The sequence below is a fragment of the Bombina bombina genome, chromosome 3 (genome assembly GCF_027579735.1).
Source record: "Bombina bombina isolate aBomBom1 chromosome 3, aBomBom1.pri, whole genome shotgun sequence".
NCBI classification, from domain to species: Eukaryota; Metazoa; Chordata; class Amphibia; order Anura; family Bombinatoridae; genus Bombina; species Bombina bombina.
In genome coordinates this window covers 229,550,335-229,565,928 of record NC_069501.1, presented here as the reverse complement: position 1 = coordinate 229,565,928, position 15,594 = coordinate 229,550,335, and the positions used below count along the sequence as shown (strand labels likewise).

Below are 15,594 nucleotides of genomic sequence, written 5' to 3'. Positions count from 1 at the left end.
TATCTTTAAACATTGAAGTCATCTTATTAAATCTTAGGTTTGGTCCAGTATCTAGTAAATTTTAAAATGAAAATGTGGATACTAAGACAAGAGCACAGTTTGATAAACACCAGTTACTACAATGTAGGGGTCATCTTTTATGGCTAACAGGAAAACAAGCAACCGCAAACCTTTAGAATGCTAAATTCCCTAACATGAAAGGAATTTTAGTCACAAATGTGTCTGTACTCTGCCTAGTCCCCTAGGAAACAAGGTGTTACCTTAGCAAAATGTGCAATGCTTTGTAGCTAAGGGAACGAAACCTTGAAAAACAATGAAAATGTTATAATTTCTTTGGCCAGTGAGGGACATATCAAATTACTTTAAAGCAGTGTTTCTCTAAACCAGTCGACAAGGAACCCCCTAAAAGGCCAGATTTTCATGATGTCTTAAAGGGACAGTCAACCCAAAAGTAGTTTTAACTTTTATCTATAAAGTTGCCATAGATCGTTTTTTTTTTTTTTTACAAATATAGCCTAGTTTTTACAACTATTCCGTTTGCAAGTAAAATCACTTACTTTTGCCGCCGCTGCCGTTTGAAAATGTCAGTCTGGCTCTGCCCCTTTTCAGACATCCGTGACATGATCTTCTTGTGATCCCTGTAATTTGTCTAACTTACTCGTAACCGGCTTTAGCACATGCGCAAATTGTACTGTTGGGGAACTTTTTCACACAGGAACAAAAACGCATTGTCTGAGCTTATCATAGTTGCAGCGTACCAATGTCCTGTGCTCCCCTCCGGCAGCAGTTCCCACATTGTATTATATTGCAAAGTGTATGGTAAGTCTCTTCCATGTTGTTCTACTTATTTGGCAGCACTGTTTAAAGTAGTATAACACAGGTGTCCCCAATATCCATGTTAGAGGATCGTCAAAATAACTAAACTTGGTAGGAAAGATTTTCTATAATAGAGCATTCCTATTTGCTTCCATTTGCTGCTAGCCAGCCATTCCCCTCAACTGTTAGACATTTACACTCGCTGATAGCCATGCTTGCTTAACTAGAAACAAGTCCCTGGGACTGTGATTGAACACATTACCATTTCACTAAACAACCTATTTTTGCGCTTTTGCAAAATATCTGTTTATAAACCTATTGGTAGAATCGTCTGCTCCTATTTAGAGTTACTGGAGATCCTGATAGATAAAGCTGTTATTCAGATTTTTATATTACTTTGTTTCCTATACTTGTATTTAAATACCAGCAATGAGTATTAATTATTGAAAAGTTGAGAGGAATTGATGGCTAGCAGCAAATGGATGCAAATAGGAATGCTCTATTATAGAAAATATTTCCTACCAAGTTAACAGTTATTTTGACGATCCTCTAACATGGATCTTGGGGACACTTGTGTTATACTACTTTAAACAGTGCTGCCAAATAAGTAGAACGTGGAACTGCTGCCGGAGGGGAGCACAGGACATTGGTACGCTGCAACTATGGTCCGCTCAGATAATAAGCCAGCGTTTTTGTTCCTGAGTGAAAAAGTTCCATAACAGTACAATAGGCGCATTGGGCATGCGCTAAAGCCTGTTACGGATCACAAGATCATGATGCCAAGGAAGACGAAAAAGGGGCGGAGTCAGACTGACATTGTCAAATGGCAGCGGCGGCAAAAGTAAGTGATTTTACTTGCAAACGGAATATCTGTAAAAACTGGGCTATATCTGTAAAAAAACGATCTATGGAAACTTTATAGATACAAGTTAAAACTATTTTTGGGTTGACTGTCCCTTTAAGCACTGGGGAAATAATCAGCAGATGGGTGAGAGCAGGTTAATAACCATGGTTACTTATCTTCTAATCTCACATGTGCTCTATTTAAGATATCATGAAAATCTAGCCTGGACTTGAGAAACTGCTTTAAAGAATTTTGCAGGATCAGGGTTTTAAGTTGCAGTAGAACAAATCTTTTTGGAGTTTAATTACAATAAAGGTGGGAAAATAATGTACACTGTATACATTTTACTAGATTTAAAGGGATTTGAAACTCAAAAATCTAAATTTTACAATTCAGACAGAGCATACAATTTTAAAAAGGTTTCCAATTTACTTCTATTTCTCATGGTATTCTGCTTCATTCTCATGGTATTCTTTGTTGAAGAGATACATATTTAGGTGTCCAGAGCACTACATGGCAGGAAATAGTGCAGCCATCTAGCGATCTTGTAACATTCTTACAAAAGTGCTGCCATATAGTGCTCCAGACACGTGCACACTCCTAAGCATACACCCCTGCTTTTCAACAAAAGAAACAAAGTGATTAAAGAAAATTTAATAAAAGTTGTTTTAAATTGTATGCTATCTGAATTATGAAACTACATTTTTGACTTTCAACTCCCTTTAACGCACTTTGAATAATTCTGCAGGAAAACACACTTAGTTCCACTCTTGAAACAGAATATTAAAGTATAATGTAACAAATTAAAAACCTACAAACATATGTATAGACATTCCTCCGAACAGTGTTCATCAAAGCAAGCACAAGTCTATTTAAATGTCTAAAGATTCTGTCACCAATCACACTGTTTGGCAAGTTCTGAGTTGCGCACATTATAAAGTATGTACAGCTTAAAGCTTGAATGCGACCTCCGCACACATGCTTGCATGTGCTTAGCAGCAAAACCCTGTTGGACTAAAACCCTAATGTTCTTTATAAGGAAAAGGCTAGAGTGAGGTAAGGTCTTTAAATAGACTAGAGTTTAAGGAACCTTCAATCTGCCAAACTTTGCTGGTAAGAAGATTCTGATGTTACATTCCTGAAAATCTTCACATTTCAAGGTGTTTACTGTCCCTTTAAATGTCAGTTGGCAGGGAATTTTGGAACAAAATGCTTATTCAGGGGGTCACAATACACATTTTTAAAAGTATGGGGGATAATTTCAGCATTTACGGATGTATCAAGTGAACTTAATATCTGCAATATATATATATACACTTACATTTCTGAAGTCCAGTGTTCATCTGCGGGTTAGAAAGAAGCTGGAAGGAGAGGTCACCTGGTCCTGGTAGACAGGCCAGCATGGCAAACCGGCACTAACACCGCATGGGGATCCCACTCCTAGCACTGAAAAAAAGAAAAATGAAGTTGGTGGTGCACACAATTTTAACTGCTAGAGAAGAAAAAAAGAGCATCAGCAAGGAATCCTAAAATATTGCAAAACCAAGCTGCAGTGGCTTTCATATAAGTTGCATCACTATATATTCAGGAATTTAGAAAGGTATTCTTCTACTTGCAAAATTAGTGTACTAAAAATGTAAATTACAGGAAAAGGGGGCAAAATAAAGCATATTGCATAATTAAACATTTTATATTACAATCTCAATGTGTATGTTGTCCAAGGCATAAATCATGGCAAATTTTACAAAGAAATCTGTTACACTTCAAGACTGCCCACTCACACCTGTGCAGTGCAAAGATGCTTATCAGTAACTGCAATCTAAGGAGGAATCTGACTGCATGTGCACTATTCATGCACAACACACTGAGGTCACACTATAGGTCTGCATGTACTAAAGACAGCTATTAAAATTAAGTCAGTTTTATGGTAATACAAATTTCACTTGCATACCTCCGATTACCTTGTATCTAAACCTCTGCAGACCCCCCCCCTTATCTTAGTGCTTTTCAGACTTGCATTTTAGCCACAGGAGTGATCACGCATGATAGAGATATACAGATATATATCTGTAAACAAGCGAGATAGGAAGCGCACAAAAGCACCTACATAGTGCAGATCAATTTAGTAAAACAAACACACGTGTTGTAAAAAGAAAAGCCTCGTAGGGTGTCTACTCACAAGATTAAACCTCAAACATGTGAGGTATGTAAAAGCGCATAAGAATAAAGTGCAGATCACTGTTATCAATCTAACAGGCACGGCTCCTTTACTTGCAAAGTGGCTGTTAAAAGCTCTCTTGCTGAATCTGGTGCAGAGCGTGTTAATATATATTTCTTTCATGTAAGTGGCAAGAGTCCATGAGCTAGTGACGAATGGGATATACATTCCTACCAGGAGGGGGCAAAGTTTACCAAACCTCAAAATGCCTATAAACACACCTCCCACCACACTCATACCTTAGTTTAACAAACTTTGCCTCCTATGGAGGTGGTGAAGTTGTGCTCGGCGCTTCTAAGCATTTGAAGCCCAATTCCTCTCAGAGTACAGTGTTTGTCACAGGGATGTGAAGGGAGTATTGCCTAGTGATTTTATGGTTTCACCCATGGGAAATCTTTTCAAAGGCTCTCTGTAATCGGTCGCAGGGATTCATCCCCTGCCTCACGTTTCAGATCGACGTTATACTCCTATACCATTACCTCTGCTGATATTTTTCAGTACTGGTTTGGCAGTCTGCTATATGTGGATGGGTGTCTTCTAGTAAGTATGTATCTTTTGTTTGTTTTTAAAGACACTCTCAGTTAAGTTTGGCGCTTTATATTATATTGTAAAGTCTTAAATATATGTGTTTACTTATATTTGCCATTAGTCAGGTCTATCTATATTTTCCTTTTTTTGCAGACCGTCAGTTTCAGTATGGAAATTATGTTTGGGAAATTTAAAACAAAAAAATTCTTACCTGGGGTTCCAGTTCTTTCAATTTGACTTTGTTTTCCAAATTTTCCCAGGCAAACTAGGCTCGCGAGGACAAAAAACATAATTTATGTAAGAACTTACCTGATAAATTCATTTCTTTCATATTGGCAAGAGTCCATGAGCTAGTGACGTATGGGATATACATTCCTACCAGGAGGGGCAAAGTTTCCCAAACCTCAAAATGCCTATAAATACACCCCTCACCACACCCACAAATCAGTTTAACGAATAGCCAAGAAGTGGGGTGATAAGAAAGGAGCGAAAGCATCAAAAATAAGGAATTGGAATAATTGTGCTTTATACAAAAAAATCATAACCACCACAAAAAGGGTGGGCCTCATGGACTCTTGCTAATATGAAAGAAATGAATTTATCAGGTAAGTTCTTACATAAATTATGTTTTCTTTCATGTAATTAGCAAGAGTCCATGAGCTAGTGACGTATGGGATAATGACTACCCAAGATGTGGATCTTTCCACGCAAGAGTCACTAGAGAGGGAGGGATAAAATAAAGACAGCCAATTCCGCTGAAAAATAATCCACACCCAAAATAATTTAAATTTTATAATGAAAAAAACTGAAAATATAAGCAGAAGATTCAAACTGAAACAGCTGCCTGAAGTACTTTTGTACCAAAAACAGCTTCAGAAGAAGAAAACACATCAAAATGGCAGAATTTAGTAAAAGTATGCAAAGAAGACCAAGTTGCTGCTTTGCAAATCTGATCAACCGAAGCTTCATTCCTAAACGCCCAGGAAGTAGAAACTGACCTAGTAGAATGAGCTGTAATCCTTTGAGGCGGAGTTTTACCCGACTCGACAAAAGCATGATGAATTAAAGATTTCAACCAAGATGCCAAAGAAATGGCAGAGGCCTTCTGACCTTTCCTGGAACCGGAAAAGATAACAAATAGACTAGAAGTCTTTCGGAAAGTCTTAGTAGCCTCAACATAATATTTCAAAGCTCTAACTACATCCAAAGAATGCAATGATTTCTCCTTAGAATTCTTAGGATTAGGACATAATGAAAGAACCACAATTTTTCTACTAATGTTGTTGGAATTCACAACCTTAGGTAAAAATTCAAAAGAAGTTTGCAACACAGCCTTATCCTGGTGAAAAATCAGAAAAGGAGATTCACAAGAAAGAGCAGATAATTCAGAAACTCTTCTGGCAGAAGAGATGGCCAAAAGGAACAAAACTTTCCAAGAAAGCAATTTAATGTCCAATGAATGCATAGGCTCAAACGGAGGAGCTTGAAGAGCCCTCAGAACCAAATTCAAACTCCAAGGAGGAGAAATTGACTTAACAGGTTTTATACGAACCAAAGCTTGTACAAAACATTGAATATCAGGAAGATTAGCAATCTTTCTGTGAAAAAGAACAGAAAGAGCAGAGATTTGTCCTTTCAAGGAACTTGCAGACAAACCTTTATCCAAACAATCCTGAAGAAACTGTAAAATTCTCGGAATTCTAAAAGAATGCCAGGAAAAATGATGAGAAAGACACCAAGAAATATAAGTCTTCCAGACTCTATGATATATCTCCCTAGATACAGATTTACGAGCCTGTAACATAGTATTAATCACAGAGTCAGAGAAACCTCTTTGACTAAGAATCAAGCGTTCAATCTCCAAACCTTTAAATTTAAGGATTTGAGATCCTGATGGAAAAAAGGACCTTGCGACAGAAGGTCTGGTCTTAACGGAAGAGTCCACGGTTGGCAAGAAGCCATCCGGACAAGATCCGCATACCAAAACCTGTGAAGCCATGCTGGAGCTACCAGCAGAACAAACGAGCATTCCTTCAGAATCTTGGAGATCACTCTTGGAAGAAGAACTAAAGGCGGAAAGATATAGGCAGGATGATACTTCCAAGGAAGTGACAATGCATCCACTGCTTCCGCTTGAGGATCCCTGGATCTGGACAGATACCTGGGAAGTTTCTTGTTTAGATGAGAGGCCATCAGATCTATTTCTGGAAGTTCCCACATTTGAACAATCTGAAGAAATACCTCTGGGTGAAGAGACCATTCGCCCGGATGCAACGTTTGGCGACTGAGATAATCCGCTTCCCAATTGTCTATGCCTGGGATATGGACCGCAGAAACTAGACAGGAGCTGGATTCCGCCCAAACCAGAATTCGAGATACTTCTTTCATAGCTAGAGGACTGTGAGTCCCTCCTTGATGATTGATGTATGCCACAGATGTGACATTGTCTGTCTGAAAACAAATGAACGATTCTCTCTTTAGAAGAGGCCAAGACCGAAGAGCTCTAAAAATTGCACGGAGTTCCAAAATATTGATCGGTAATCTCACCTCCTGAGATTCTCAAACCCCTTGTGCCGTCAGAGACCCCCACACAGCTCCCCAACCTGTAAGACTTGCATCTGTTGAAATTACAGTCCAGGTCGGAAGAACAAAAGAAGCCCCCTGAACTAAACGATGGTGATCTGTCCACCACGTCAGAGAGTGTCGTACAATCGGTTTTAAAGATATTAATTGAGATATCTTTGTGTAATCCCTGCACCATTGGTTCAGCATACAGAGCTGAAGAGGTCGCATGTGAAAACGAGCAAAGGGGATCGCGTCCGATGCAGCAGTCATAAGACCTAGAATTTCCATGCATAAGGCTACCGAAGGGAATGATTGTGATTGAAGGTTTCGACAAGCTGATATCAATTTTAGACGTCTCTTGTCTGTCAAAGATAGAGTCATGGACACTGAATCTATCTGGAAACCCAAAAAGGTTACCCTTGTCTGAGGAATCAATGAACTTTTTAGTAAATTGATCCTCCAACCATGATCTTGAAGAAACAACACAAGTCGATTCGTATGAGATTCTGCTAAATGTGAAGACTGAGCAAGTACCAAGATATCGTCCAAATAAGGAAATACCACAATACCCTGTTCTCTGATTACAGACAGAAGGGCACCGAGAACCTTTGTAAAAATTCTTGGAGCTGTTGCTAGGCCAAACGGCAGGGCCACAAACTGGTAATGCTTGTCTAGGAAAGAGAATCTCAGAAACTGATAGTGATCTGGATGAATCGGAATATGCAGATATGCATCCTGTAAATCTATTGTAGACATATAATGCCCTTGCTGAACAAAAGGCAGGATAGTCCTTACAGTTACCATTTTGAATATTGGTATCCTTACATAACGATTCAATATTTTTAGATCCAGAACTGGTTTGAAGGAATTCTCCTTCTTTGGTACAATGAAGAGATTTGAATAGAACCCCAGCCCCTGTTCCAGAACTGGAACTGGCATAATTACTCCAGCCAACTCTAGATCTGAAACACATTTCAGAAATGCTTGAGCCTTCGCTGGATTTACTGGGACACGGGAAAGAAAAAATCTCTTTGCAGGAGGTCTTATCTTGAAACCAATTCTGTACCCTTCTGAAACAATGTTCTGAATCCAAAGATTGTGAACGGAATTGATCCAAATTTCTTTGAAAAAACGTAATCTGCCCCCTACCAGCTGAGCTGGAATGAGGGCCGCACCTTCATGTGGACTTGGGAGCTGGCTTTGATTTTCTAAAAGGCTTGGATTTATTCCAGACTGGAGATGGTTTCCAAACTGATACCGCTCCTGAGGATGAAGGATCAGGCTTTTGTTCCTTGTTGTGACGAAAGGAACGAAAACGATTAGACCTGAATTTACCTTTAGACTTTTTATCCTGTGGTAAAAAAAGTTCCTTTCCCTCCAGTAACAGTTGAGATAATAGAATCCAACTGAGAACCAAATAATTTATTACCCTGAAAAGAAAGGGAAAGCAGAGTAGACTTAGAAGACATATCAGCATTCCAAGTTTTAAGCCATAAAGCTCTTCTAGCTAAAATAGCTAAAGACATATACCTGACATCAACTCTAATGATATCAAAGATGGCATCACAAATAAAATTATTAGCATGTTGAAGCAGAATAATAATGCTATGAGAATTATGATCTGTTACTTGTTGCGCTAAAGCTTCCAACCAAAAAGTTGAAGCTGAAGCAACATCCGCCAAAGATATAGCAGGTCTAAGAAGATTACCTGAACACAAATAAGCTTTTCTTAGAAAGGATTCAATTTTCCTATCTAAAGGATCCTTAAAGGAAGTACCATCTGCCCTAGGAATAGTAGTACGCTTAGCAAGAGTAGAGACAGCCCCATCAACCTTAGGGATTTTGTCCCAAAACTCTAATCTGTCAGATGGCACAGGATATAATTGCTTAAAACGTTTAGAAGGCGTAAATGAATTACCCAAATTATTCCATTCCCAGGAAATTACTTCAGAAATAGCACCAGGAACAGGAAAAACTTCTGGAAAAACTACAGGAGATTTAAAAACCTTATCTAAACGTTTAGATTTAGTATCAAGAGGACCAGAATCCTCAATTTCTAATGCAATTAGGACTTCTTTAAGTAAAGAAAGAATAAATTCCATTTTAAATAAATATGAAGATTTATCAGCATCAACCTCTGAGACAGAATCCTCTGAACCAGAAGAACCACTATCAGAATCAGAATGATGATGTTCATTTAAAAATTCATCTGAACAATGAGAAGTTTTAAAAGACTTTTTATGTTTACTAGAAGGAGGAATAACAGACATAGCCTTCTTAATGGATTTAGAAACAAAATCTCTTATGATATCAGGAACATACCTGTTGATGGAACAGCAACAGGTAATGGAACTTTACTAAAGGAAATATTATCTGCATTAACAAGTTTGTCATGACATTCAATACAAACAACAGCTGGAGGAATAGCTACCAAAAGTTTACAGCAGATACACTTAGCTTTGGTAGCTCCAGCACCAGGCAGCTATTTTCCAGAAGTATCTTCTGACTCAGTTGCAACGTGGGACATCTTGCAATATGTAATAGAAAAAACAACATATAAAGCAAAATTAATCAAATTCCTTAAATGACAGTTTCAGGAATGGGAAAAAATGCCAGTGAACAAGCTTCTAGCAACCAGAAGCAATAAATAATGAGATTTAAATAATGTGGAGACAAAAGTGACGCCCATATTTTTTTAGCGCCAAATAAGACGCCCACATTATTTGGCGCCTAAATGCTTTTGGCGCCAAAAATGACGCCACATCCAGAACGCCGACACTTTTGGCGCAAAAGAACGTCAAAAATGACGCAACTTCCGACGACACGTATAACGCTGGAAACAGAAAAAAAAATTTGCGCCAAAAAAGTCGGCGCCAAGAATGACGCAATAAAATGAAGCATTTTCAGCCCCGCGAGCCTAACAGCCCACAGGGAAAAAGTCAAATTTTAAGGTAAGAAAAAAATGATTGATTCAAATGCATTATCCCAAATATGAAACTGACTGTCAAACTTTATAAAAAATTGCCCAACCATAGCTTAGAGTGTCACAGAAAATAAGACTTACTTACCCCAGGACACTCATCTACATATTGTAGAAAGCCAAACCAGTACTGAAACGAAAATCAGCAGAGGTAATGGTATATATATATATATATATATATATATATATATATATATATATATATATATATAAGAGTATATCGACGATCTGAAAAGGGAGGTAAGAGATGAATCTCTACGACCGATAATTGAGAACCTAGGAAATAGACCCCGTAGAAGGAGATCATTGAATTCAAATAGGCAATACTCTCCTCACATCCCTCTGACATTCACTGCACGCTGAGAGGAAAACCGGGCTCCAACCTGCTGCGGAGCGCATATCAACGTAGAATCTAGCACAAACTTACTTCACCACCGCCATAGGAGGCAAAGTTTGTAAAACTGATTTTGTGGGTGTGGTGAGGGGTGTATTTATAGGCATTTTGAGGTTTGGGAAACTTTGCCCCTCCTGGTAGGAATGTATATCCCATACGTCACTAGCTCATGGACTCTTGCTAATTACATGAAAGAAAAACAGAATTTATGTTTACCTGATAAATTACTTTCTCCAACGGTGTGTCCGGTCCACGGCGTCATCCTTACTTGTGGGATATTCTCTTCCCCAACAGGAAATGGCAAAGAGCCCAGCAAAGCTGGTCACATGATCCCTCCTAGGCTCCGCCTACCCCAGTCATTCGACCGACGTTAAGGAGGAATATTTGCATAGGAGAAACCATATGATACCGTGGTGACTGTAGTTAAAGAAAATAAATTATCAGACCTGATTAAAAAACCAGGGCGGGCCGTGGACCGGACACACCGTTGGAGAAAGTAATTTATCAGGTAAACATAAATTCTGTTTTCTCCAACATAGGTGTGTCCGGTCCACGGCGTCATCCTTACTTGTGGGAACCAATACCAAAGCTTTAGGACACGGATGAAGGGAGGGAGCAAATCAGGTCACCTAGATGGAAGGCACCACGGCTTGCAAAACCTTTCTCCCAAAAATAGCCTCAGAAGAAGCAAAAGTATCAAACTTGTAAAATTTAGTAAAAGTGTGCAGTGAAGACCAAGTCGCTGCCTTACATATCTGATCAACAGAAGCCTCGTTCTTGAAGGCCCATGTGGAAGCCACAGCCCTAGTGGAATGAGCTGTGATTCTTTCAGGAGGCTGCCGTCCGGCAGTCTCATAAGCCAATCTGATGATGCTTTTAATCCAAAAAGAGAGAGAGGTAGAAGTTGCTTTTTGACCTCTCCTTTTACCAGAATAAACAACAAACAAGGAAGATGTTTGTCTAAAATCCTTTGTAGCATCTAAATAGAATTTTAGAGCGCGAACAACATCCAAATTGTGCAACAAACGTTCCTTCTTCGAAACTGGTTTCGGACACAAAGAAGGCACGACTATCTCCTGGTTAATGTTTTTGTTAGAAACAACTTTTGGAAGAAAACCAGGTTTAGTACGTAAAACCACCTTATCTGCATGGAACACCAGATAAGGAGGAGAACACTGCAGAGCAGATAATTCTGAAACTCTTCTAGCAGAAGAAATTGCAACCAAAAACAAAACTTTCCAAGATAATAACTTAATATCAACGGAATGTAAGGGTTCAAACGGAACCCCCTGAAGAACTGAAAGAACTAAGTTGAGACTCCAAGGAGGAGTCAAAGGTTTGTAAACAGGCTTGATCTAACCAGAGCCTGAACAAAGGCTTGAACATCTGGCACAGCTGCCAGTTTTTTGTGAAGTAACACAGACAAGGCAGAAATCTGTCCCTTCAAGGAACTTGCAGATAATCCTTTCTCCAATCCTTCTTGAAGAAAGGATAGAATCTTAGGAATCTTTACCTTGTCCCAAGGGAATCCTTTAGATTCACACCAACAGATATATTTTTTCCATATTTTGTGGTAAATTTTTCTAGTTACAGGCTTTCTGGCCTGAACAAGAGTATCAATAACAGAATCTGAGAACCCTCGTTTTGATAAGATCAAGCGTTCAATCTCCAAGCAGTCAGCTGGAGTGATCAGAATGTCGTCCAAGTAAGGTACTACTGCAATGCCCCTTGGTCTTAGCACCGCTAGAAGGGACCCTAGTACCTTTGTGAAAATCCTTTTCATGCTTCTCAAAAACAAGTGCGCAATACCGGCGCGAAAATGAGGCTCTGCCTATGATTAGGGAAGCCCCTAGAGAATAAGGTGTCTAAAACAGTGCCTGCCGATATTATTTAACAAAAATACCCAGATTAAATGATTCCTCAAGGCTAAATATGTGTAATATATGAATCGATTTAGCCCAGAAAATGTCTACAGTCTTAATAAGCCCTTATTTACTGTCTGAATAAAAATGGCTTACCGGATCCCATAGGGAAAATGACAGCTTCCAGCATTACATCGTCTTGTTAGAATGTGTCATACCTCAAGCAGCAAAAGACTGCTCACTGTTCCCCCAACTGAAGTTAATTCCTCTCAACAGTCCTGTGTGGAACAGCCATGGATTTTAGTAACGGTTGCTAAAATCATTTTCCTCATACAAACAGAAATCTTCATCTCTTTTCTGTTTCAGAGTAAATAGTACATACCAGCACTATTTTAAAATAACAAACTCTTGATTGAATAATAAAAACTACAGTTAAACACTAAAAAACTCTAAGCCATCTCCGTGGAGATGTTGGCAAAGAGAATGACTGGGGTAGGCGGAGCCTAGGAGGGATCATGTGACCAGCTTTGCTGGGCTCTTTGCCATTTCCTGTTGGGGAAGAGAATATCCCACAAGTAAGGATGACGCCGTGGACCGGACACACCTATGTTGGAGAAATGCAGTTTTTTATTGCGTCATTCTTGGTGCAATTTTTTTTTGTCGCTAAGTTGCGCCGTTAGTGACGCAAGTCTCGTCATTTTTCTGCGTCCTTTTTTTAATTTCCTTCCGCATCATACGTCATACTTAGCGCCAAACTTTTTTTGTATATTACCCCTCTTCCTTTAATGCTTCTTGTTCTCTTTATATCTTAGAGAGCTATGATGCTTACTTTTTTGCAAATTACTTTAGCATAAGCATTTTTTCCCATTCCTGAAACTACTATATGAGCAAATTGGATATTTTGTTTAAATGTTTTTCTTTTTACATTTTGCAAGATGTCACAGTCTGATCCTGCCTCTGATGTTGCTGTAGAAACCATACTCACCCTCTCAGACCCACTCTTCCTCATACACATAATGGTTAATTAGAGCAGTGTGGACAAGATTTGGGGTTAATGAGGTGTCCCTTTTAAGGTCCTTTTGCAGAGTTGCAAGGTTAAGGGAACCAGAGCTGTGTGCCATTAACCCCTTCATGCCCACACCCCTCTATTGTGACGCTGAGAAGGTTTGATTCGTCACAAACTGGCTGGCAGCGGTGGGGATATTTAGAGTTTTTTTAGTGCTATTTGTATAGTACTAAAAGAAATTACATGGTTTTTTTTTAATTTCCCAAAGACAGAACTCAGTGCCTACAGAGACATACAGTGCAAAGAAGCAATTCAGAAAGAGAGAGAAAGAGAGAGAGAGAGAAACACCTGAAACAAGGCAGGCAGCTATACAAGCTGTGTTTCCTAAGTGGAAAAAAGCAAACAAGGTAGCAGAGAGACCATCTCATCTACAACCTACAGCCAGAGGGGCAGGGGCCACACCAGGACAGGGGGATACCCGCCGGTGTTTCACTTGTAACCAGATGGGGCATCTGAGTTTCACCTGCCCAGAAAAGAAACAGAATTTATGTTTACCTGATAAATTACTTTCTCCTACGGTGTGTCCGGTCCACGGCTTCATCCTTACTTGTGGGAATATTCTCTTCCCTAACAGGAAATGGCAAAGAGAGCACAGCAAAAGCTGTCCATATAGCTCCCCCTCTGGCTCCGCCCCCCAGTCATTCGACCGACGGTTAGGAGAAAAAGGAGAAACCATAGGGTGCCGTGGTGACTGTAGTGTACAGAAACAAAAAAATTTAAACCTGACTAAAAGCCAGGGCGGGCCGTGGACCGGACACACCGTAGGAGAAAGAAATTTATCAGGTAAACATAAATTCTGTTTTCTCCTACATTGGTGTGTCCGGTCCACGGCTTCATCCTTACTTGTGGGAACCAATACCAAAGCTTTAGGACACGGATGAAGGGAGGGAACAAGTCAGGTTACCTAAACGGAAGGCACCACGGCTTGCCAAACCTTTCTCCCAAAAACAGCCTCCGAAGAAGCATAAGTATCGAATTTGTAAAATTTGGCAAAAGTATGAAGAAAAACCAAGTCGCTGCCTTACAGATCTGATCAACAGAAGCCTCGTTCTTGAAGGCCCATGTGGAAGCCACAGCTCTAGTAGAGTGAGCTGTAATTCGTTCAGGAGGCTGCCGTCCGGCAGTCTCATAAGCCAATCGGATGCTGCTTTTCAGCCAAAAAGAAAGAGAGGTAGCAGTGGCTTTCTGCCCTCTCCTCTTACCAGAATAAACGACAAAGATGATGTTTGTCTGAAATCCTTTGTTGCTTCTAAATAGAATTTTAAAGCACGGACCACATCTAGGTTGTGTAACAAACGTTCCTTCTTTGAAACTGGATTTGGACATAGTTGTTCCTTCTCTATTTCCTGGTTAATATTCCTGTTGGAAACTACTTTTGGAAGAAAACCAGTATTGGTACGTAAAACTACCTTATCTGCATGGAATACCAGATAGGGAGAAGTACACTGCAAAGCAGATAATTCAGAAACTCTTCTAGCAGAAGAAATAGCAACTAAAAACAGAACTTTCCAAGATAGTAACTTAATATCTATGGAATGCAAAGGTTCAAACGGAACCCCTTGAAGAAGTGAAAGAACTAAGTTTAGACTCCATGGAGGAGTCATAGGTCTGTAAACAGGCTTGATTCTGACTAACGCCTGTACAAACGCTTGTACATCTGGCACGGCTGCCAGACGTTTGTGCAACAAGACAGACAGAGAAGATATCTGTCCCTTTAGAGAACTAGCTGACAGACCTTTCTCCAAACCCTCTTGGAGAAAGGAAAGAATCCTAGGAATTTTGATTTTACTCCAAGAAAAACCCTTGGATTCGCACCAACGGATATATTTGTGCCATATCTTATGGTAAATCTTCCTAGTCACAGGCTTTCTGGCTTGAACCAGAGTATCTATAACTGAATCTGAAAACCCACGCTTAGATAGAATCAAGCGTTCAATTTCCAAGCAGACAGTTGCAGAGACACTAGATTTGGATGTTCGAACGGACCTTGTACTAGAAGATCCTGTCTCAAAGGTAGCTTCCATGGTGGAGCCGATGACATATTCACCAGGTCTGCATACCAAGTCCTGCGTGGCCACGCAGGAGCTATTAGAATCACCGAGGCCTTCTCCTGTTTGATCCTGGCTACCAGCCTGGGAAGGAGAGGGAACGGTGGAAACACATAGGCTAGATTGAACGACCAAGGCGCCACTAATGCATCCACTAGTGTCGCCCTGGGATCCCTGGATCTGGACCCGTATCAAGGAACTTTGAAGTTCTGACGAGACGCCATCAGATCCATATCCGGAGTGACGATGACCCACTCTGGTCTGCGGAAACTC

General features: G+C 39.8%; 1 protein-coding gene across 2 annotated transcripts in view; it reads right to left on the bottom strand.

The window, feature by feature from the left end:
- FAM222B (family with sequence similarity 222 member B) overlaps positions 1-15,594 on the bottom strand; it is a 181,827-nt gene that overhangs the window by 12,908 nt on the left and 153,325 nt on the right. For both annotated transcript variants that reach the window (XM_053706187.1, XM_053706186.1), the window contains exon 2: positions 2,982-3,106. In XM_053706187.1, the coding sequence (XP_053562162.1) occupies positions 2,982-3,063 (82 nt within the window). In that variant the 5' untranslated portion in view covers positions 3,064-3,106. The remainder of the gene's footprint in view (positions 1-2,981; positions 3,107-15,594) is intronic.